General features: G+C 37.7%; 2 protein-coding genes across 7 annotated transcripts in view; one reads left to right on the plus strand and one right to left on the minus strand.

The window, feature by feature from the left end:
* Positions 1-22,175, plus strand: part of mid2 (midline 2) — a 155,072-nt gene that overhangs the window by 100,766 nt on the left and 32,131 nt on the right. For 4 of the 6 annotated variants that reach the window (XM_065266467.2, XM_065266468.2, XM_065266466.2 and 1 more), the window contains exons 3-4: positions 19,056-19,121; positions 20,630-20,725. In XM_065266467.2, coding sequence (XP_065122539.1) covers positions 19,056-19,121; positions 20,630-20,725 — 162 coding nt within the window. The remainder of the gene's footprint in view (positions 1-19,055; positions 19,122-20,629; positions 20,726-22,175) is intronic. The other 2 variants (XM_065266469.2, XM_065266470.2) reach the window with 1 other exon arrangement.
* LOC135748286 (E3 SUMO-protein ligase ZBED1-like) lies at positions 6,721-10,002 on the minus strand. The gene is made up of 3 exons (XM_065266460.2): positions 8,762-10,002; positions 8,138-8,354; positions 6,721-7,964 (listed from the first exon to the last, which is right to left on the minus strand). Exons 1-3 carry the CDS (start codon positions 9,874-9,876, stop codon positions 7,527-7,529), a joined length of 1,770 nt encoding a protein of 589 aa, XP_065122532.1. The 5' UTR covers positions 9,877-10,002; the 3' UTR covers positions 6,721-7,526.

Raw genomic sequence — 22,175 nt, forward strand, 5'->3', positions numbered from 1 at the left:
TATTCATTCAGCTTTCAGATGATGAATAAATCTCTTATGACTAGTTTTGTGGTCCAGGGTCATATGCTTGTGAATTTGGTACTGCTTTTATGTAAAAGACAGCATTGCATCTTAAAACTTTTGACTCTATGATGATGAATTATGCTTAGTGTTATTCCAAAGATTCAATACCTGGATCCCTTACTCTCTCATCTGTTATTTGATTGTTTTAAGCTACCATCTGCACCAGTCCCCAGACAGTGTGCAGTGCACTATAAAATGCATTCATACCCACATTCACAGTCTGACCAAGCAGCTTTACCGTTAATGAAAATGCTAGGATAGTTATTGATCAAGTCCTGAAAATCTGGGAATTCTTATATTTAAGATGTTGCTGCTAACTTCCTTTTTAAAAGTTACAATCACAATACCCTGCAACTCTATTAATCCCATGATTGCTATTTAGTCAAACTACATTTATTATAATATAAGCATTTAAATCATGTTGTGTTCCTCCTTCACCATGTAGTCAAAGTGTAAAAAAATGCCATTTGCATGTTAAATTTATATTGACATTTGAGAAGCTCAGATACAAAAGCCTTTGTCAAAAATGAGATAGTGATATTAATTGGTCTTGGCACGTATTATACGTTCATCAAATACTTTTGCTAAAACTCCACCTTATCCCATCCCATTAAAAAATACAGGTTTGTTGACAGAATCCATTAAGAGATTTGAGTTTATACCTTATGGCTCAGTCAGTGTTGGCGCTTCATTGATAGTGTGATGCAGGTCATTGAGATTTCACATGGCGAGTTTCTGGCTGCAGTTCTCAGTGACTCCCATCCTTAATCATTCCTCATATTTTTTGGTTTGGTTATACTTGAGATCAGGATGGTTGTGGAGACTCTGGATCAGTCCTATTTTATAGCACTTCTTCCTCATTTGCATTCTTCCTCTGTTCTGACAGAATATATCACATAGTGCTGCATGCAGAGTATCATCCAGAGCCTTTCAAATGCCCATGAAAAGACATTTTCACTCTTATGTACCCAATTAGACGCTGCAAACTGTTGTGAGCAGAGCTACGGCAGTTTCACCCTCTGTTGCTCCTGTGAGACTACACCCGCCCCTGTTGCGGATCTGAAATGCCCATCGAAATCTCCAGCGGTTTAAAAGTAGGCCGTGGCTTTGCTGTGAACCCTTAAAGAAAGCAGCACTTGTCACTCATGGCGTCAACGCTCCTTTTCATCCGCCTTTGAAAACATGTTTACACTTCAGAGAAGTTATTTTTGTGTGAAGTCCTTCTGTATTCTATAGACTCTCTAGTACAGCAGTGGCCGACTGAATTCAATGTCACCTTTAGTCCAGCTCAGGTTTATGGTGAGATGTGGAGATTTAGTATGTTGAAGGTGGCTGCATTGTAAAATCTTGCTGTGACGAATCAAGATTTTGCAGTATTTGTGTTGTACTTTATTCTCAGAAAGCAAAAAATCTGCCAATGGGGTTAGCACATTTTTCTTGACTTCTTCTTAAATTAAGTGTTTAAGAAAGGTTCAAGATATTTTGCTTACCCCATTGGCTGATTTTTTTGCTTGTTTTATGTACAAATTCACTTAAATTAGATTTGTTTTTGTTTTTTTCTAAAAACTAGACTTATTTTCTTAGGTCATTTTGCTCATCAACAAAATGCATTTTGATTAAAGAATTTTGAAGTATTTGTACTTAAAACAAGACAAAAATACTAAGTAAGAAATTCTTTTTTTGTTGTTGTTTTTTGCAGTATATTTATTCACTTTTTCCCCTCCAGCTTTTTTTAACTCATTCACCACCAGACATTTTTTGAAAAGTTGCCCGCCAGCATTTTATTATTTCACGAAATGCCTTCCAGGGAAATTTTCTTCTAAAAATATATAGACATACAAATAAAAATATAGACATACAAATATATCAAATTAAAGAACAGACCCTCTGCTTTCAAACAAACAATAGACAAACAAACAAAATGGGGGGAAAATTTCATCCTATCTATATTTTTTCTGTACTTATAAACTCTTATACTAACTGCTTATTCTCTGCTTATAAATATGGGTATTTTTCTTTAAAAATATTTTTTTAGCAAAAGATGAAATAATTACATTTTTGTTAGAGATCAGATTCAGAATAATTTTCAAAACATACATAGAGTTTAATATTAGTAAATAACGTTTTGGCTTTAGTTTGTTCATAAATTGGGTAATTGAGGTATTGCAGATTAACATAAAAAATCTTCACAGACACTTTTTTATGCAAATGTTTTCTCTTAATTGATGAGATAACTTGTTTAATGGCGGGTAAAGAGTTAAAAAAGTTGCCAGCCAGTTCCAGCATTTTTCATGGTTTTCACAAAAGTTGAATGCCTTCCAGAAAATGTTCTTCTTTAAATATATAAACATACAATATATCAAATGAAAGAACCAACCCTTTGCTTAAAAAAATAGTTTCATCCTACCTTCATTTGTTCTCTTTTTATCACCTCTCAAAAATGGGTAGGTTTCTTAAAAAATACCACATTTTGAGCAAAAAACTGAGATTAGTGATTAGATTTTTGTGAAGGACTTTTAGAGAACAGATTCAGAGAGATCCTCAAAACGTACACATACATACAGCTGTTTGCCCTTGGGCGATACTTCAGGGTTTTATAAGTTGCGGAAGAGCACCACCTGGTGGATATAGTGGTATTAAAGATTGCCGGAAATATTCGTCATTGGCAGAGAAGCGTTTTCTCTTAATTGACTCGGCATCATATTAAAGAGAAAATACTTACATCAACCGACGTTAAATTCGATAAAATACCCGTTTTTTATTTCCGTTTTTTTATTTATTTGTTATATTATAGTTTTTTTTCGTCTGGCTATACACTGAATATTCTCTTTATGTTAAACAAATAAATTTCTGAAAGTTTTAGAGGAAGATGAACAGCAAGCAATGTACTAATGGCACTGTTCAGTTTGATTAAATTTAAAATGGCTGTGATTAGCGGTTGGCTATGTTTCTTCGTTCTTTCTCAACGGTCATAGGACAGTGAGACAGTGATATGGACAATGTGTAGAGTGAGGCGACAGGATGCAGGACGACAGTGTGACTCACTCTGCATCCACAATACAAGGTTTTAAATGGCAGCTTCATGCACATGCCTGCCCACGTGCTCTGCCTAAAGAGGGAAATCCTACTGTCTCTTGTTTTATATTTAATTATTCAGGGATATTGCTAATCTATGGATTTAGGATTCACCCACATAAGAAGGTTACATTTGTTTTTGAGGCTTTCCCCTCAGCAGGTCCTACTCTGCAGGATTTATTCATGATTTGTGTAAAGGATCAGCAAAAGATGATTGAAATAGTTCAATTAGTTGTTCAAAGGAGTGATACAATTATAGAGGGAAATTTTAATGGGAAAGTTCAAACTTGCCTGGACAGGATAATTGTACTGCTGTGGCTGACTAAGCTTCACACTTAAAAAAAAGATCTGAGATCTCGTTCAAAGTGTGAATATGTATGACTGATAGGGGTGAGTGGGAAAGATGTGTCCAATAGTCAAGGAAAATGTGATGGAAAGTGATGGAAAGCTTATAATATTGATTTATAATTTAAAGGGGTCATATGATGCAATTTCATGTTTTCTTTCTCTTTGGAGTCTTAAAAGCTGTTTGTGAATATAGAAGATCTATAAAGTTGCAAAGATTAAAATCTCAAACCCAAAGGGATATTTTATTCTAAAAGTGAAGGCTCATCCTTCTAAAACGCCTATTTAAACACACTTTTACATATCTACATTACTTTGTGGGAAGATATGCATAACACCACCCAAATGTATCTCCGGAATAGAAAGTAGCCTTAACTTTTATTCTCGCTGTTGTATTGTTGCTGCCGGCGCCATGTCGTGAAAAAGCTGTGCTTTGGGAGCTGATACAGTATTCCAAATATGATAACCGCACTTTTCAGAACGATGAACTTTGTAAAAATCGGCACGTTTCAAAAAAGGCGGGGCATAGAAAAGCAACAACAATGCACGGTATGTTGAAAAGAATGTGTATTTTAACCTTAAACCGCGTAAACACATTGCATTACACCTAATACACAAAATAATGTAGCAATGTCATATGACCCCTTTAAGATGTTGCAGATAAAGTCAGTTGGTCAGGTTTTATGGCTAGTATCAGTTTAATGTCTCAGAGATGGCGATAGAGAGCTAAAAATTACAGATTGCAGCTTTAAAGGAGCGGTGAATCAAAAAATCAATTTTAACTTGATAATTTGATATATAAGAGATCATCAGACTTAAATGAGCATCCTGGAAGTTTCAGGATTTAAAACGTCCTTGTTACTGAAATGTAACAGTTTTTGGCACCAAGGAAGGACTTAGATTTAGATTCTGATGTCCGCTTACTGTGTTGTATACGGTAATTTTGTCACGTCGAGTTTAAAGTTTGTTTCTACTTCTATATGCATTGTCATTTATGTGTATCAAAATCTTTTGTGTCTCAAACATATATGTGTTCGGCTGCTATTTCTACACATTAAGGTTTTTAAAACAATTCCTCACATGTAATGATGGGAAATGAAGCTATCCAATCATAGTAGTGGGCGTTTACGTCCAGTTCTTAAATGCGGCCCGCCCCTACAAACTAACCATTTCTCATCATGACAGCATCAGAACCATATTCCAAAATAGCCTATTACTTATTGCTTTTGATGTTTTTTAATGTAAAAACCATGCAAACATCATAAGTAGACAACAGTATCAAACAATAAAATCGGCAGGTTCATTGCCCCTTTAAATCATTAGATGTGTTCGATTTTATGCAACGCAGCACAGACTGACAGGCAGATGACATCAACCATGAGAAAGATTCAAAAGCAGACTCCTCCGTGATTTCTTGAATCGCTTTTGAGCTAATTTGATAATCATTTTGTCGGTTCGTGCGGCACCACATGAAGTCAAACGTTGATTAACGCATGAATGATTAGAATAAGGTGGGAACACAAAATACCCAATGTCACATCTTTCCCCACTCAACCATATATCAGAAAACATAAATTTTTCTCATTTGGGAAGCAGTCAAAACCTTTTCCACAAATTGAGATAAACATTGTAGCATGTTGATCTCTGACAAGATATGAGAAAACTACAGATGTGAGCTTTCAGGGTTAATCCAATGAGGACTTAAAAAACACGTTCTCAATTATTCATTTTGATTGATGGTTTGCAGAGTCAAATTTATGGCATCCAAAACATCTCCAGGGCATGAGCTGGACACCAAAACAATAAACCATATAATAACATCAGCTGTAGATTTGTCGTTTTTAGTCAAGTCTGCACACAGCTGCAATAATTTATGAAGTTGAATAAGCAACAGGGCTGTCGTTCTATCCACCTACACAAGTCCCCACCCTTCCTCACCTTGAATTCATGGCACCGCTTGTTAAATGCGATGATTTAAGTCATGCAGCTGTGTACGCTTTCAAAAACTACAGCCCTGGACGCTCACAATCTGCTGTCCTCAACATCAAGGCATCTTGATTCATCACTAGAAATGCCGTTCCAAGGAAAGTGAATCACCATGTCATTTGAATCTCAGTAAACCCCACAGTGGTTAATTGTTTTACACATAATGTAAAGCCATTTGTCAGAATGTCACGTGAGCCACTATAGCTTTCCCATGCTTGTCCAAATTGATATCACTTAACTCACTGGCAGATGAGCCAAGGCTTGTTTCCACAAATGAATTTTCTGAGTAAACCGTTTGTTACGCTGTCTGTCAAGAACAAATGTCAGACTCAAAGTCCATCTTTAGCTTATTATTACAGACAAAGTGGAGGGTTGGGTTAAGGCGCCGTTCAAAGTCAAACAGAGGAGATCTTTCTAAAAGAGCAAAAGTTCCTCAAGAGTTTGCCGTATGAATAAATCTCATGCTCATTTTTTGCATCGAGACTCTTGAATGCTCTCAACGGCTTTGCCTTTTTGTGTATCCGTCTCTGCCGTTTTCGTGCAGTTTCATCAGCTTTGCATCTCTTTTATGCTGTGACCTTCCCTTACATGACCCTCGCTCCTGCTCCACAACAGCCATTAGCAGTGACCTCAATGTTCATCTCTCGAGCAGATGCCAATATCAGCCTCCCAGGCACACAGTAAGAGGAGATAATGGTCCTAACTATGAAAGCTGTTTGCCTCTCTGTCTGACAGTCTCAGCTGTCAGACTTTTTCACACAAGGAAAAGGAATTAAAAAAGGATGTAATCTTGCTTGCCAAGGACAACACTGTATAACCAAGTCTCAATGTTTTACTCTATTTAATCTTAGCTATCTTTTTAATTACCATAAGGTCTGTTGACTGTCATCAGAGTAAATTAAACAAGATAACCTTTGAATTGAAACAGTGTCATTGTAGCAAGTGTAGCGGGGCAAAAGACTTGGACCACATCCACACGATGCCAGAGCTTTCCCTATCCGATCTTTTTTTCCTTGTTCTAAAAAACTTCCGTAAACATGGTGTAGTCTCAAGAAGTATCTGCATACAAAACCACTAAAACTGACTCGAATCTATGCAGTTTACATGCCAGACTCGTATGTGACGCTGTACATATATGCTGCTCCCTTATATGCATATATATGTATATGTGTGTATATATATATATATATATATATATATATATATATATATATATATATATATATATATATATATATATATATATATATATATATTAGGGCCGGGACTCGATTAAAAAAATTAATCTAATTAATTAGAGGCTTTGTAATTAATTAATCGAAATTAATCGCATTTTAATTGCATATTAAAATTTGACCTGAGAACAGTGAGAAGTTATTTTTTTCACATGGAGTTTTTGTATACCATTGAATAATGACTGAATACATAAGCTTAAGCAACAAAATATTGTTTATTTTTGTTCAACCAAGTCAAACAGACTAGTGCAATTTTTGCCATTAAGTGTAGCAATAACACATTTAGAAAGAAATGTAGAACATTTCAAAAATTCAGGCAGCCTATAGGTAGGTAGACCTTTTGTAAACTATGTTTTTTTAAGTAAAACACAAAACTTTCAAGTAAATTCAGTCAGAACATTGGAACCCCTGACTATTAGAAAACATCTCTCTGTTGCTTCAGAGGCCATAACAGACTTTGTTGATTTACCAACAGCTGGTTAAAAAATAAAGTTAATTTCAGTCCAACTCTCAATAAACTTGGCCAAACCAATAAAGAGTTCAACATAAAGTGCCAGTTGCACCAACAACATAATACATAGTTCAACATAAAGTGTACCATTTAAAATAAAATAATAAAGTGCCAGTTGCACCAACAACATAATACATAGTTCAACATAAAGTGTACCATTTAAAATAAAATAATAAAGTGCCAGTGATTGACCTCAGTCCCTATTCTTCCAATATCCTGATGAAAAATAAATCTCTCATTTGCTTAGGCCACTGTTTAATCAACATTTCAGTAACAACAACCCCATTGGCCTCAGGATACATCTATGACTACTACTTCTCCTTCTCTTTTAGCCAATTGCTGAGACACACTAGCCTGTTCACATTTTCAGAGCTCAAGGCTGCCCTTTTTTTTTGAACAATGTTGCCTGCCTGTGAGAAAAGTCTCTCGCAAGGGACAGAAGTGGCAGGGCTGCCCAGATACTTGCGAGCCAGGGCAGAAAGCTGTGGATGTGCTCCCTCATGAGTGGACCACCACTGCAGAGGGCAGTCTGTCTCACTGATGGTGGGCTCTGCCCTGTAGCGAGCCAGAGCCACGTTGTGCCTCTCTTCATCCTCTGATTCAGAGTCTGAATTAAACAGTAGGAGGCTCCTCTTCCTTGCTGGCTCCTCTGTGGGTTCTGGAGTGGCTCTGTTTGGTTCTATTCGCAGCAGTGCCTCAATGCTGGTCCACACCCCTTCTCGCTCTCCTCTTGGTAGACACTTTAGGTCCTTAGAATCAGAATCAGGTTTATTGTCACATCACAGATTTACAGAGTAAAACATGGGTGAAACTAATTTTCATACATGGTTCCCATAGAAAGAGGGGGGGGGGAAGAGGGGGAGCAGGGGAAAGGGGGTCAAAAAGAAAGAGTAAAAACAAAGAAGACCATTACACATGATACCTTAAAGCGGGGGTCGAGTGCTGTAGCCACCCTGAGCCATCCAAGATTGAGGGTATCTTGGCGTTGAGACAGGTCCTTTTTAAAGTCACCCTTGAACCTCACCACATAGGCTGGGTCATCATCTGAGACCTCCATGATGTGGGTCAGGTGGCGGAGAGCAGGTAACACAACAGAGCACGAGACATAAGTCTCCCCCCCAAGGAGCTCAGTCACATATCTGCAGAGGATAGTTTAGGAAAGTGATTAATTATTGTGCCAATTAATAGTAGATTACTAACAGTAGCAACTTTATACTATACTGCCCTACAAAGGCAAAAGGCAGTAACTTCGTTTTTGGTCAAAAATTACTTATTGATATTTTTGAGACATTCAAGACTTCCTTTATTATTTGCATTAGTATCTTGAGTCAATGTGATGTTTTTTTAGAGAAAATTAAAATAAAGAAGAAATTAACTGACAATTGAAACTCACTAAGTCTAAACTTTAAAGTCATTTTTCACACTCTAGTGAGTTAAGGTCTTTTGCCTTTGTAGGGCAGTATAGTCATAGTGATATTGATTTTTTTTGTCATAGTGATATTGATATTCAGTACAATAAATTTAAAAACAGTGGTTGGGTGTTTACCTGCATGGTTTAAGGAGGGTCTCGAGCCTCTGCAGTCTGTCCCACTCTGCTGTTGTTAACATGGTGAGCTTGTGCTTCTGTTTGGCTAGAGTAAGCTTCACAGCCTCTTGATTCCGCAGCAGACGAGAGATCATAAACAGTTTTGAATTCCACCTTGTGGAAACATCCTGTATCAGTGGCTCTTCGTCTTGTTCTAGTTGTGTTTGCTCCTTGTGCAGTTCCTCTGTGTTTGAGGGGCTGTGTTTAAAATGCCCCACTATTTTACGACATTTTGCCAATGTGGCTGTGAACCCGCTGTCAGCAAGGCAAACTGTGATGGTCCTCTGCAACACGTGAGCAACACACGGCATGTGTTGGAATGTGAGCCGTCTCATTGCAGCCATCATCGTTCGGGCACTGTCTGTTCCGATTGTGGTGACTTTTTGTGTGATTTCCCATGCCTCTGCCACAGACTCAAAATCTTCTGCCACGTTTTCAGCAAAGTGCCTAGCGGTGGTTTTCTGAATAGTTAAGGCAAATGAGTGAAGACGCCACTTGACGTCAATAAAGTGTGCCGTCACACCGAGGTAATTTGAATTGCTTACCGAGGTCCAATGATCCCCAGTCAGGGCAACACACTCGGCTTTCTCCAATAAATTCTCTTTATCTGCCTTTTCAGTGTCATAAAGGTGCTGGACTCTTTTTGTCACTGTCTTTCTGCATGGCAGCTCGTATGTTGTGTCAGACGACGCAATCTGTAGTACTTTTTGCAAGCCTTTATCTTCAACCACTCCAAGTGGTCTACAGTCGAGTGCAATCCAGTGAGCCAGGCCGTTTGTTATTTTTTCAGACGTGGACTTAGTTACCCTGGTCCTTAAACCAGTCATCTGGTGGAGTGTGGGTTGGGTGTGGGTCCTCGAACTACTCGGAGTCGGGCTTACGTCCACGCTAGCTGCTATATGTTTGGCACTTAGGTGATACTTAAGGCTCGATGTGCTGCGGTGATATGCGAATTCCTTGTGGCATATCTTGCATATAACCATGCTCTTATCGACACTTCCACCCGTTCGTTTTTTATAACTAAATTTCCCATCCACGGGGCCAACCAAAGCGGTCTCATCAGCTCCTTCGTTCATGTTCACTGCGGTTTGTTGTTGTTGTCTGAACGCTAGTTGGTGCTCCAGTATAATCGGTCTGGCGCAACTCGTCCAGTGAGAAACGTTCCGCGGTGCAAAAATAAGTGCGATTAAAATGCGTTAAAATGTCTAACGCGTTAATTTTTGTGTAATTAATTAATCTTAATTAACGCGTTAAAGTCCCGGCCCTAATATATATATATATATGCGTATAAGGGAGATTCCCCCAAATCGGTGCAATTGGCATGTTGTAACTCATCAAAATCAAAGTTTTTTACACTATGAGGTGGTTTCCCGGACAGGAATTAGCTTAAGGCAGGACTAGGCCTCAATTTAATTAGGATATAAAACTAGTTAAAACAAACATGCCTTACTTAAATCATTACTTATGTGCATTGTGAGGCAAAATAAAGGGCACTGATGTATTTTAAGAAATGTCAGTGCAAGTTGTTATGAGTTTGGACAGCTTTTACATTTATTTTAGTCTAGGACTAGTCTAATCCTTGTCCAGGAAACCAACCCTAAATCTAATAACATACACAATTTAGTTTTTATAATGAGTATTGGTCAATCTCAGGTTACTAGTTTATTTTTTTTAATGTGGTTTCTTAATAGATGGACATTTTGGTTACAGGACTGAAAGTAACATGACTAAGTTTTGGGCATAGATTTAGAAAACACAAGTAATATAGTTGCATTGAATATGTGCTAATAGCATGAAGACATTGATACAATTCTAGTGATTTGCCAAATGTTTTATTTTAAGATAAACCGATAACATCAAATAAATTATACAGGTAACAGGATTGAACGTTAGCACTGATATTTACAGTCATAGCATCAAATATCATAAAATATACAGAAAAGAAAATGAGAAAAGTGACTTTTGATCCAGATGTTGTCACTTAATCTTGAAAAATGTGACTTGTGGAATATTCCTAGATTTTCAGAGGGTGAGTAAAATCCTGGGGACATAATTAAAATGTGCATTTTATCTAAAATAATATGGCTTTTTCAATGGAAAAAAATATTTAAAGCAAATATGGGATATGGACCCACACAAAAATGCAGAGATGGATAGGTGATGCTGTGTTTTATGTAGTTTTAATTTATGTTTTAAATGACATAGTTTAAATTAGGTGTTAGATTAACATGCAGGAAACGTTGCTTAATGATAACATTTATTTTAAAGTTAGTTATGGGAACAGAAATGGCATCGATTTGGTGGAATGTTTTGTTGTTCGTAATCATTTGTTGCTTACCATAGTAGCAAAGGGGGGATGATGTTGCCTTAGTAAAGCTAATAGGCTCACTACCTTCTGCAGCATGAACACAAGCATGTACTATGTCATTGTTGTTGTTGCTGCTGTTACGTGACACACCTGTAGCTGTATCTGACTAGGGTCAAGACATGGGGTTATGACATCATTGTATCACAAAATAATCTGATTGGCTGTACAAACAAAACCGGGTTTCATGTTAAGATGTATTCACTCTGCGACCCTGTTTCAAAAAATAGCAGTTTCAGGTTCCAAAAACGGCAAATCTGTGTCGACACAACGGTGATACGATACAAAATTTTACGTGTACAGCATCTCTCTGTGGACATTAGTCAGGTAGATGGCATAGATACAAACAAAACAAGGCTTTGAGGAATAGTAATTATAGTGTGTTCGATGTGTTAAAGTGCTGTGTACCATGCTGTCATATATATCCACAAATATCCAGCAGCGGAAAAAAACGGGTTGAATCTATTTGGTTCTCACAAACATATTGTTTCACTTCAGAATGGTATTACAAAGCTAGGGAAAAAGTTCTATACATCTGGGATGGCATGAGGGTGAGTAAAGTGTGGGATAATTGTAATATTCTTAAAGGGGGTTGTTCTCCCAAAAATGAAAATGCTGTCATTATTTACGCACTCTCATGTTGTTTTGAACCTGTAAAAATGTCTTTGTTCTGATCAAGATGAAGGGAGATATTTTGGGAAATGTTTGTAACCAAACCGATCAGAGGCCCAATGGACTTCCATAGTAGGAAAAACGAATACTATAGAAGCCAATGGGGCCTCTGGTTGGTTTGGAAAACAAACATTTCTCAAAATATCTTCCTGTTTATCATAACAATACAATTTATATGAGTGAAATATACCTTTAAGATGCCTTAGCATGTTGAATGGAATTTAATTTTATCCCTCACATTTTGCTTTTGTTTGTGTCAGAATAAATATGATCAACTAACCTGATGTCTGCTGGAAGAAACTAAAGTCTGTTCCCTCAAATCCTGACAACTGAACAATGCACAAGAAAGGAGTTGCAGATGTTGTCTTGAAAGAGTTATTTCACGAGCTTGCTAGGTAGCAGGAAGTGGGGTGTGTACACAGTAAACCATGAAAACATGCATTTGAACTTAGAGTAGAAACCATTCCTGTGGTTGTTTTGATATATATTGCAAAAAATAAAGCTGTTATTGAAGGAAAAGCTTGCCAAATTTTACACGTGAAACAGTACAATAAATATTTAAAAAAAAAAAAATCAAGGTATTCAAGATCTGTACTCTAAGACATCATTACATTTCCAAAAAAGGTTTTTCTCTAGGGTGGTACCCTTTCAATCTTTGTATCTAAAGAGTGCATATTAGAGGCTGTTTATACCTGGTATTAAGATGAATTGTGGTCGATTCAATCATAAATGGACAAAAGAGAAACATTTACGTTTACAAGTGGTATTTTAATCCGTAACATAAATGAAAGAGGCGGAGAGCAACCGCTCAAGTTTAATCAAAAAAGCCTAAATATTGCATTGAACAATGTGGGTTTGCTCTAGAAGTCAGGACTGATGGAAAAATATTGTGGTCAGTACATCACACATTAGATCAATAGGCTGAGAGTAGGCAATCTTTTGTGGCTGCTTAAAAAACACTTTGATCACATGCATGTCTACTCTCAGTTGCCTTTTATGACGACCTCTGAATGTGGTCGAAAATGGACAAGCTCAATACGTTTCGCAACCGTTTACATCCGTATTTAGCGTCATCCATCCACTTATGATCCGATCGACCAAAACACATCTTAATACCTGGTGTAAACAGCTTCTTAGAACATCAAGGGTACATATTGGTACCACTTATTCATTCACTTATGTAAATGGTACATATTACAGGGTTCCACGGGTCCTTGAAATCCTTGAAAGTTTGTGAATCTGGGGGAAAATAATTCAAGGCCCTGGGAAGTTTTTGAAAATATACATACATAAATACAGATGCGTGAAAGTGCTTGAATCTATTTTATGCAAGAAGTTTTCTGGAAAAAAATCCATATTATTTCCTGTGTAATGTAGGATAATATCTTTAAATTCTAGACTTTAAGCACACAAGCTAAGCTGTTCGCTTTAAATGCTTCTGTGTGCGAATGTTGATTCATACCAAAATGCATTTTTGCATAGTTGTGTTTGAAACATGAAAACATCTAGGGTTACGTATGTAACTGTTGTTCCCTAAGAAGGGAACGAGACGCTGAGTCTCCCTTGCCATACTTTCTGCGTCACTGTAAAGCTGTCTTTGGCAATATTTCAGATAGCGATATACTTCCTGGCTCCTGCATCACCCTGTCTTTGTCGTTAAGCTGCACCATTGGTTGAATTTGATATACACATTCAGACGCACTTACCCCTGGAGGCGTCCCCAAAGTGTCTCCGCAGCGCGAGTTCCCTCGAACGGGAACTAGGGCTGTCACTTTTCGTTCGAAAATCGATTGCACAATCGATCGGACCAACCAAAAAAAGTTTCTAAAACGAAAATAGGCAATCGATTTTAACCAAATATGTACACAATTAATTTGAAAAGAATTAAACAGTTAAAAATATAGATGTAACAAAACTTGTAAAAGAACGCACCTATAGTTTCACGCTTTCAATCGCTGCGTCTAGTGTTTTGCAAAGAAAATGGAGGACAACGTCAATAAACCTGTGCAACACGAGACAGCGTCGAAATTGTGACCTTACAGGAGATGATGAGTTATGACAAGGAGCAACCCTTGCGAGCTGACAGCGACCCGCTTTTGTGATGGAAGATTGGCAGTACAAAATACGCAGCTGGCAACGAAGTACCCGAGTTTCCCTGGGACATCAGTGCGGTCGGAGTGCGTCTTCTCAACAGATGGACATATAGTGAATGAAAAACGCTCTGCTCTTGACCCCTAAAATGTTGATCGACTTGTTTTCCTGACCAATAATTTGTAATGGCCCTAGCCTTTTTGCGCATTTCATTATGCCTGCCTAGTGCCGCCTAAGTGTCGGTTACGTTTAAAAAAAAAAAATACACAGCATGTTCTCAACTTCAAGTAAGTCTATTTAAAGTTTCATTTTTGAACAGTTGTTTGAAATGGATCGAATCATTATTTAAAATAATTTTTGAATTGCCTAAATCATAAAAGCAGCTGGTTGAAGCCCGCAGTAATGTTTTTCATTTATGGCAGCAGTCCACTCTGCATATTTTTTTAGAGAATGTTGCACTACTGTTGCTGTTTTTTATTCTGCACGAAACTTAATGACAATGAATAAGAAATATTGCTGACTTGTGCGTTTCAGGCGCTCTCTTTACATTTGTCTGTTATTTGGCGTTGAAAATGGAAACGTCTTTTTAGACATGGAAAATCGATTTTACAATCGATTCAATGAACACTTATATATTAAAAATCGAAAATGATTTTTTCAAAAAAGTGACAGCCCTAACGGGAACTGTAACAATGTATCTTAAAAAGGTAACATGATATACCCTTGCTCTCACTTGAAATGTGTCCCCACTTTTAGTGCTTGAATTTGAGGGTTTGGACCTGGAAAGTCCTTGAAAGTTCTTTGAATTTGAAGTTAACTAAGGTGTGGGAACCCTGATAGGTCTTTTTTAAAGTGTACCATTCCATTGACTGCCATTGTAATATTTTATGAGAGTATTTCAAGGAACTTGAAATTGAACAGGACTTGCTGTTTCAAAGTCAGCATATCCCTCATTAATTCTTGGCTGCACTTTGAAAAGTCAGTGGCAAAGGGTCAAAGTTTAAATTGTTTGAAATACGAGCATCGCATTGCACCGCTTGACTGATGTGGAGTGTCAAGTGAAGCCAAGACATCACTTTGAGGGGTTCAGTGAGTTGTGTGCCATGAGAAACTCGGCTTTTAGAGAAATAGTAATTATCATGTTACTGAGCAATAATTTTAGCCTTGTTTTAATTACGGAGTAAAATGTTTTACTTTAATGTGCTTGGTGGGTATAATTATCACAGATTTTTTTTTAATTGTTTAACCTCATCGCATTTCCATAAAAAGGATTATCATTCCTCATGAGAGGAAATAATCCCTCTGCCACCGTTCCTTTAACCTTCAAACTGGCTAGTCTGAGGAGGAAGATATCCTGGTGGTGCCTTTAGTCTCCAGGCTTATGTAGATGTACCCTGCCCCTGTCTTATTAGAGACTGCCGAGTCCGGAAAAGGATGTTCTTATGAAAAACCACCTGGGCTTTACAACCTCAACCGAAAAGTCATGCCAGGTTGTTTGATGGAGGGTCAAAGCATCAAAAACGGTGTCATGGGATTGATTTGTTGTTTGTTGATGGAAAGAAGGGGGTGTTGTTGACCGTGTTAAAGCTTAATAGCACTCCCCAGACAAGCTTCAAACAAGGCTAATGTAGAGAGAATTAAATGACTCTGTCTAATTAATTAGCAGAGCGGAGGCTGGTAAGAAACAGCAGTGGCTTCTCATTAGAGTAGGTTTGCGAGTCTCTAGAGAGCGCCGGTATGGAGCATTATCCTGCGCGAGCGACATTTCCCAGCAGGTTTCGGTTGCTGACACATACGCGCACTTAGCCGCCTGTTGTCTGCGGCGCTTGAGAAGCATAACTGCGTTTCTGCATTGTGCAGGCTTAAAAACATTAGAGCAAAGGATCTCGAAATAATTAAACACACCCACTTTGATGTCTGCTTTCTCGCCTCAGGATTTAATTCTTTTTCCGTAATTTGATGTTTGTCGGTGCTCTGACCCAGAAGTGTAATGGATGCAACGCCTGCTTTTTGAGCATCAAGTGGCAACTCATCAGATTTCTTGCATTTCTTAACTTGTAGTGTATCTGGGGTAATACCTTATCTGATGCCCTTATGTGAATCCTTTATCTGATACAGTCAGAATCTTTTTGACACGTAGCGCTTTGAGGTCGAGGCATATGAGATAATTAAGATCACTTCAACAGCTTATTTTTGGCATGGCTGGTATGAAGGATTTTTTTGGGATCACAGTAAGGGAGATGGCACATCCTCCACAAACTAGCACTCAGAGCCAGCATGAGATTTGCAATTGCAGCATTTTTAGCACAGACTGTAATGTTTTTAATTTGACCAAATTTTAATAATGTCATTTAGAGAATAAAGTGCCATCCATACTATAGACGATAACTAACTGTAGAGATAACTATACTAGCGTCCACACTACAATAAGGATAGCGTTGTGTTCATTTTAAAGGGGGGGTTCAATGGTATTTCAAGCATTCTGACTTATTAACACAGTTATAGAGTTGTTTCCTCATGCTAAACGTAGGCAAAGTGTCAAAAAAGCAGTTGGACATGTTACAGAGTATTTCTGTGCTGAATGCACTTCGCCAGGGTTCGTACAAGTTTCGAAAAGTGTTTTTCGATTACAGGTCCAACTGACGTTTCATGGGGTTTTCTATAAGTATCACTTCTTTATATGGGCACTTCCCCTGGAAAACCCCGCCCACCCATCAATCAGCGGGAGACCCTAGAGCTTGCAAACAGCTTATCACGCCACTCAGCTTTGTGTAATTTCAAAAGTCAACAATGGCACGAAAGATGAAGTGTGTTTTTGGATGTAAGGAGAAGAAATCCAGCCTTATGGAAACAATGGATATAGTTTATTATCCGGGGTAGCAGCGGAGTTTTGCGTGTGTTTGATGCGCTGGATTTTCCCAACCGGGTCACGAGTTGCACGCGGTAAGTAAGACTTCTGTCTTATGTTGGAAATAGTCGTGTGCATATTATATAAATGACACGAACATGTAGTGAGTCATAAGTTATAAGTGTTGTATAGTGTTGCATGACTCGTACTTGCTCCTCCTGCGGTATAACTCCTCCTTCTTCATTTTTTCGTACGTTATCGGAAAGATTCGGTAAAGCTAATCTTTCTTTTATAAATCTGATTAAACTAAAGACTCTTCGGAGATATAAAGGATGTCATACTGCTCTATAGGTACTTCAGATTAACATCAGAAATGCAGAAACAGCGTGTGTTACGTGAGCTTTAAAATCATAAGTTACAGTGTTAAGGGGGTCTCACACCGGACAAGAAGCGCAGTGTCATGTGTAGGACAACTCGGAAGTGCACAATAAATAGCGCAAGCTTAGTCAGATAGCATCTACTTCAAAATTCAAAATATACGTTAGCAGCCAATGTTAGTCGTTAACGTTTTGGGACAAATATGATGTTTAGTAAATAATGTGTTCTGTTTTTAGATTTATGGTGCGGCGCTTCTTGTCTGGTGTGCAACCCTCTTTAGGCTCCTTGTATAATTAGTTTTATTACATATACGTGAGCGTACCCGCACAGTTGAACGCACAGCCTTGCAAAGCATAGTTTACATGCCACATTCTCCTGTTTGTGCATGTGCGACCTATGTGTACAAACTACGTGCGGTTACAAAAATCGGATGACGGAATATCGAAATATTGTAATTATGAAATTTGCGGACTGTATGCGTACCCTTGCGTATGCGTATAAACGGGAATTTACTTCTAGCTTCACTGTCATGAAGATGGACGTAGACGACGTGCTGTTGCCTCATGTATCGCATAGAAACATCTCGGTTACGGATGTAACCCTCGTTCCCTGAAGGAAGGGAAAGGAGACGTCACGTCGTGATCGACGAATTGGGAACTCGCAATTCGTCGGTCACGACGTGACGTCGTAGTGACCGACTGAAAGGGAACAGCAGGGAAACCAGGTGCTTTTGATTACATTAAATTTTTCAAAGACAAGATGAGTTTGGAGATGCTGTCAGTATTAGTTTTAAAGTATCCAGAACATCAGCAAAAGCCAAACAACATTGATCCAATCATTTTGCAGTATGTTAGATCGTTCATCAGCAGGAAAAAAGTAATCCCAACAATTGGTCTTTGTAGGTCAACAATTTGTATTTTTACCGACATATTTATAGTGTGTATTCTGCAATTCCCTTAAAATTAGAAAAAATATGAATTCTTGAATAGCAATGGTCCATAGTGTGACCTTTTAGACTAAAACAGTGCAGATGGTGCATGCAAATAAACAAAGTCAGTGGGCCCAATTCATTTTTAATATCTCAGCGCACCTTAAAGATGATAACAAAATCCCGCTATATAATACACTAAGTTCTCTCTCACTTGTAATCTCTCATTTACTCTCACTCATCTATTGATTTATTCCTGTCTGTATGTTTGCATTCCCCTGTACTTTGTGCATGTGTACTGCAACGCTGCACTTGTTACATATTAGAGATGAGTTTCATCATGTGTCTTTACATCTTTAACTCTACACTATTTCTCATTGCATCCTTTTTTTGCATGGCTGTGTTTCTGTCTTTAAAGTCTTAATGAGTCTTGATTTGCCCGATCCGCAAAAATCCTGATTTCCTGAGGCCATTTCAGTCTCACTCCTCACTCCTTTCGATTTCCACTTCTTTTACATTTTACTTCTTTCTTTCTTCCTTTTTTCTCAACTGCCTACCATCCCTACATCTCTCTTCTCTTATCACTCTCTTTCCAACTAAGCTCCCAAGTTCGCACACTCCCGTCAGTCCTCTATCCATTGGGATGTGATACTCGGGTTTGATGTATAAATCATCTTCAACTCTTCAGTATTTAATTAATGACCCCCATCTGTCCTTGCCGGGTGAGTTGGAATTTTATAACGTCGCTGATACAACAAGCAAGCGCCCCAGTGACTGCCTGACGCAACCAATCCTCGAGTACATAATGCTGTCAGTGTGGAGAATAGGCAGTCTAGTATAGACTGTACAACGAGGTGCTTAGAGAATCGAGGCTGGAATCAAGACATTGGCAATGATATAACCGTCCAAAATCTCAGACGTCACAAAGTGGGCCAAGACCAGTAAGGCACTGTGTATATGTGTGTGTTCATAGGCTTTTCAAGTGAGCCCTGCCAGAGTTTCTGAAGCTGTTATGGAGGCATCAAAGACGAGCGCCGCGGTGAGTCACTGGCTGCCTTTTACAATCTATGTACTGGATGTGTGCAAGACTGAGTTTCTGGCCACAGGCGGGGGACTGGCAGGTGGACAGGGTCAGGCTACATAACACGTGCATGAATAGCCAAAAAACACCAAACAAGAGAATATAAATGCTTTGTTGTCGCTTTATGGCTGCCATTGATTCGGCTCTTCATTCCAACCGGACTGCTTTTCATTTTTGCTCATATCATTAATATCATCTCAACATTGTGTTCATATCTCTCTCTTCTTCTGTCCCGCTGTGGGGGTCATCGCTTTGCACAGCTGCTCGTGTTGCAAATTCTCTTTGATTTGTAGCTGCGATTTCTCTCTTTAATTTTTCATACTTGTGTTTGCTGTGAAGCATGTAACTCTTTTACCAATGTAAAATGTGTCCATCACTCACAACTTAGCATCAGTGATATCCAATGCTGTCATTTTTCATATACAGTGATGAATTCCGTTCATGGCCAATTTTTGACATGATGGGTTATCGCTGTCCCTTTCTAATCCCTCTGAATGTCTCCGCATGACTCAAACATGGAGAACCTCTTATTAAACTGCAGTTACTTCAGATCTGTTCCTGCGGGCAACCTGTTTTTAAGTGGACACTAGACCTCATGATGTAGGACACCCTTCCCCCAGAGTGAAAGTCTCGCCCTAGCACGCACAGTTTCTTGTTAGTGACGATTAGCGGTCATGATGTGGAACTAATTTGCTGTTAGTTGCTTGTTTCAAATCCAATCCGTCTTTGTGGGATCTCTGTGGACTCATTTATCCATGCATACACATACATTAACATTATCATACTCACTCTCACTCTGTTTAATTCTTGATTCACGAGAAGACAATCCGGTGTGACACAGATACATCAAAGCAGATATATTATGTAATACAGTTTTTTCTTCCAAAAACCTTTCTTTTTATTCTATATTTATTTTGAGATTTGTTAATATTTTCAGAAACAGAAATGAAAATTATATAAAATCTATTTCCATTTAAAACCTATATGCTGTTATTTGTGACTCTTGTGCAATACAGACATTAAAGTTTAATTTCAGTCATTGATTTACATTCATTTTAATCTTTAGCTTTATCTTACTCAGTCAATATTTAAGCTTATGAAGGTATATATTTCTTAAAGAATGTTCTTTACGTTATGTTTTATGATTTTATAGAAAATTGTAAATCAAAAGAAAAAACTTTTATTTTGACTTTTATTGTGAACTGTCCTTATGTGGAAAATATATTTAAAGATTCTCAAAATGTCTCCTCAGTGTTTCTCAGGAGAAATGACAACATGTTAGGTTTGAACAACATGAGGGTCAAAAAATAACAGAATTTTACTGTTTGGGTGAACTATTGTTTTCAAACGTTTCATTGTAATTCATTGTCATCTCTTGACAGGATGAAAGTGAAACATTGCCTGTCAGTGTGTTGGGTAGAAAGAGTGATTCATTCAGTCTAAATATGTGTGTTTCTTTCCAACAGCAAACCCTGGAGAATAACCTAACCAATCTGGTGAAGAGAAACAGTGAGCTGGAAAACCAGATGGCTAAACTCATCCAGATTTGCCAACAGGTGGAGGTGAGTCCAGCCAAATGCTTGACTTCTTTATTTATCAGTATTATTTTTATCTTTTATCAACACCATCATCATGTTACTGCACAAAAAACAAATAATCTACCTTAAATGATTTACAAATGTTTTAGTTATTTTTACAAATTTGTTTGCATCCTTCTTTCTTGTGACATTTAGAGGTTGCATTTGAAACTGCTTTAGAAAAGCTTTGCAGAAAATCTTGCTCTGATGGTTTGTGCAGTTGCATACACTGGAGAAAATTCCTTGTTGGACTTCAAGTTTTTAAGTTTAATCAACTTTAATTTACAACTTTCTTGACTAGTGAGGAGTTGCTATAAATTATAAAAAATAAAGTTGAATTAGCTTAAGTTATTTTTAACTTTATTTATATTTCATAGCAACTCTTCGGGCTCTATTTTAACGATCTAAGCGCATTGTCTAAAGCGCACAGCGCAACGTCTAAATGGGCGTGTCCGAATCCACTTTTTCTAATTTAACGACGGGAAAAATGGTTTGTGCGCCGAGCGCATGGTCGAAAAGGGTTGGTCCTTCTTTTTTAATGAGTAATGGGAGTATTTTGGGCGTAATGTGCAATAAACCAATGAGAGTCTCACCTCTCATCCCCTTAAAAAGCAAGTTGCGCATGCGCTATGTCTAATATCTATTTAGATGACGGACTTTGTAAACCAAAAAACTAAGCGGACAAAGAAGATCCCCAGTTTAGGATTAATGTTAAATAATTGTGTTGTTTTTCACTTTTATTGAAATTGTTATTTTTTTTATTAAAACCTTTAAAACCCGTTTTCTTTTAGTCATGGAAGTAAAAAGCAGGCTTGTAATTGCTTTAAATGTATGGCTATCCAATATCATCAAAAAATAATTTACAAGTATGTAAGAAAAGGTTTGTACTCTAAAAATACTTTATTTGTAACAAACAGGAGATAAAGAATTTACAAACGGCTCTCTGCACGCTTCAGCACTTGGACAGCGTCAGTTTTTTTTAAGCATTACTTAAAAATGTTTCTCATCTCATCATATCCACAGAGTCATCATATACAATAAATCAGTGAGGTAGCATTTAAAAAAAAAAACATTTAAAAACAGATGCATTTGTTTAAAGCAAAGCATTTATTTACTTACCAGGCTACAGATGAAGCAGCTCTTTGCGCAGTCTTCATCATTAGTCCTCATTTATATCCAAGAGACACAATAATAATCTTTTACATTCAATCCTTTAATCTTTCATATTTAAAAGCGTTTTTGTGCTGCTGCCATTCATGTATGTGATAAGCAAACCCGCGTTGTCGTCCTGTATGTCCCGTTTATAGGTGTATACTAATGCGCTCTTTAAATAACAAAAAACAATATTGCGCCATTGACATTAGACTTTAGACCAGGTTTTTGTTGGTCAATGGCGTAGTCTATTTTAGTTGCCTCACAATAGCAACGCGCCAAC

This window comes from Paramisgurnus dabryanus, chromosome 16 (genome assembly GCF_030506205.2).
Source record: "Paramisgurnus dabryanus chromosome 16, PD_genome_1.1, whole genome shotgun sequence".
Lineage (NCBI taxonomy): Eukaryota > Metazoa > Chordata > Actinopteri > Cypriniformes > Cobitidae > Paramisgurnus > Paramisgurnus dabryanus.

Excerpts from the sequence above, each read along its gene's own strand:
- LOC135748286 (XM_065266460.2), bottom strand. The coding sequence starts at position 9,876 with ATGAACGAAGGAGCTGATGAGACCGCTTTGGTTGGCCCCGTGGATGGG. Across the intron at positions 8,355-8,761 it reads ACCCTCCTTAAACCATGCAG|ATATGTGACTGAGCTCCTTG; the intron begins GTAAACACCCAA and ends TATCCTCTGCAG. Across the intron at positions 7,965-8,137 it reads CACTCGACCCCCGCTTTAAG|GACCTAAAGTGTCTACCAAG; the intron begins GTATCATGTGTA and ends TCTGATTCTAAG.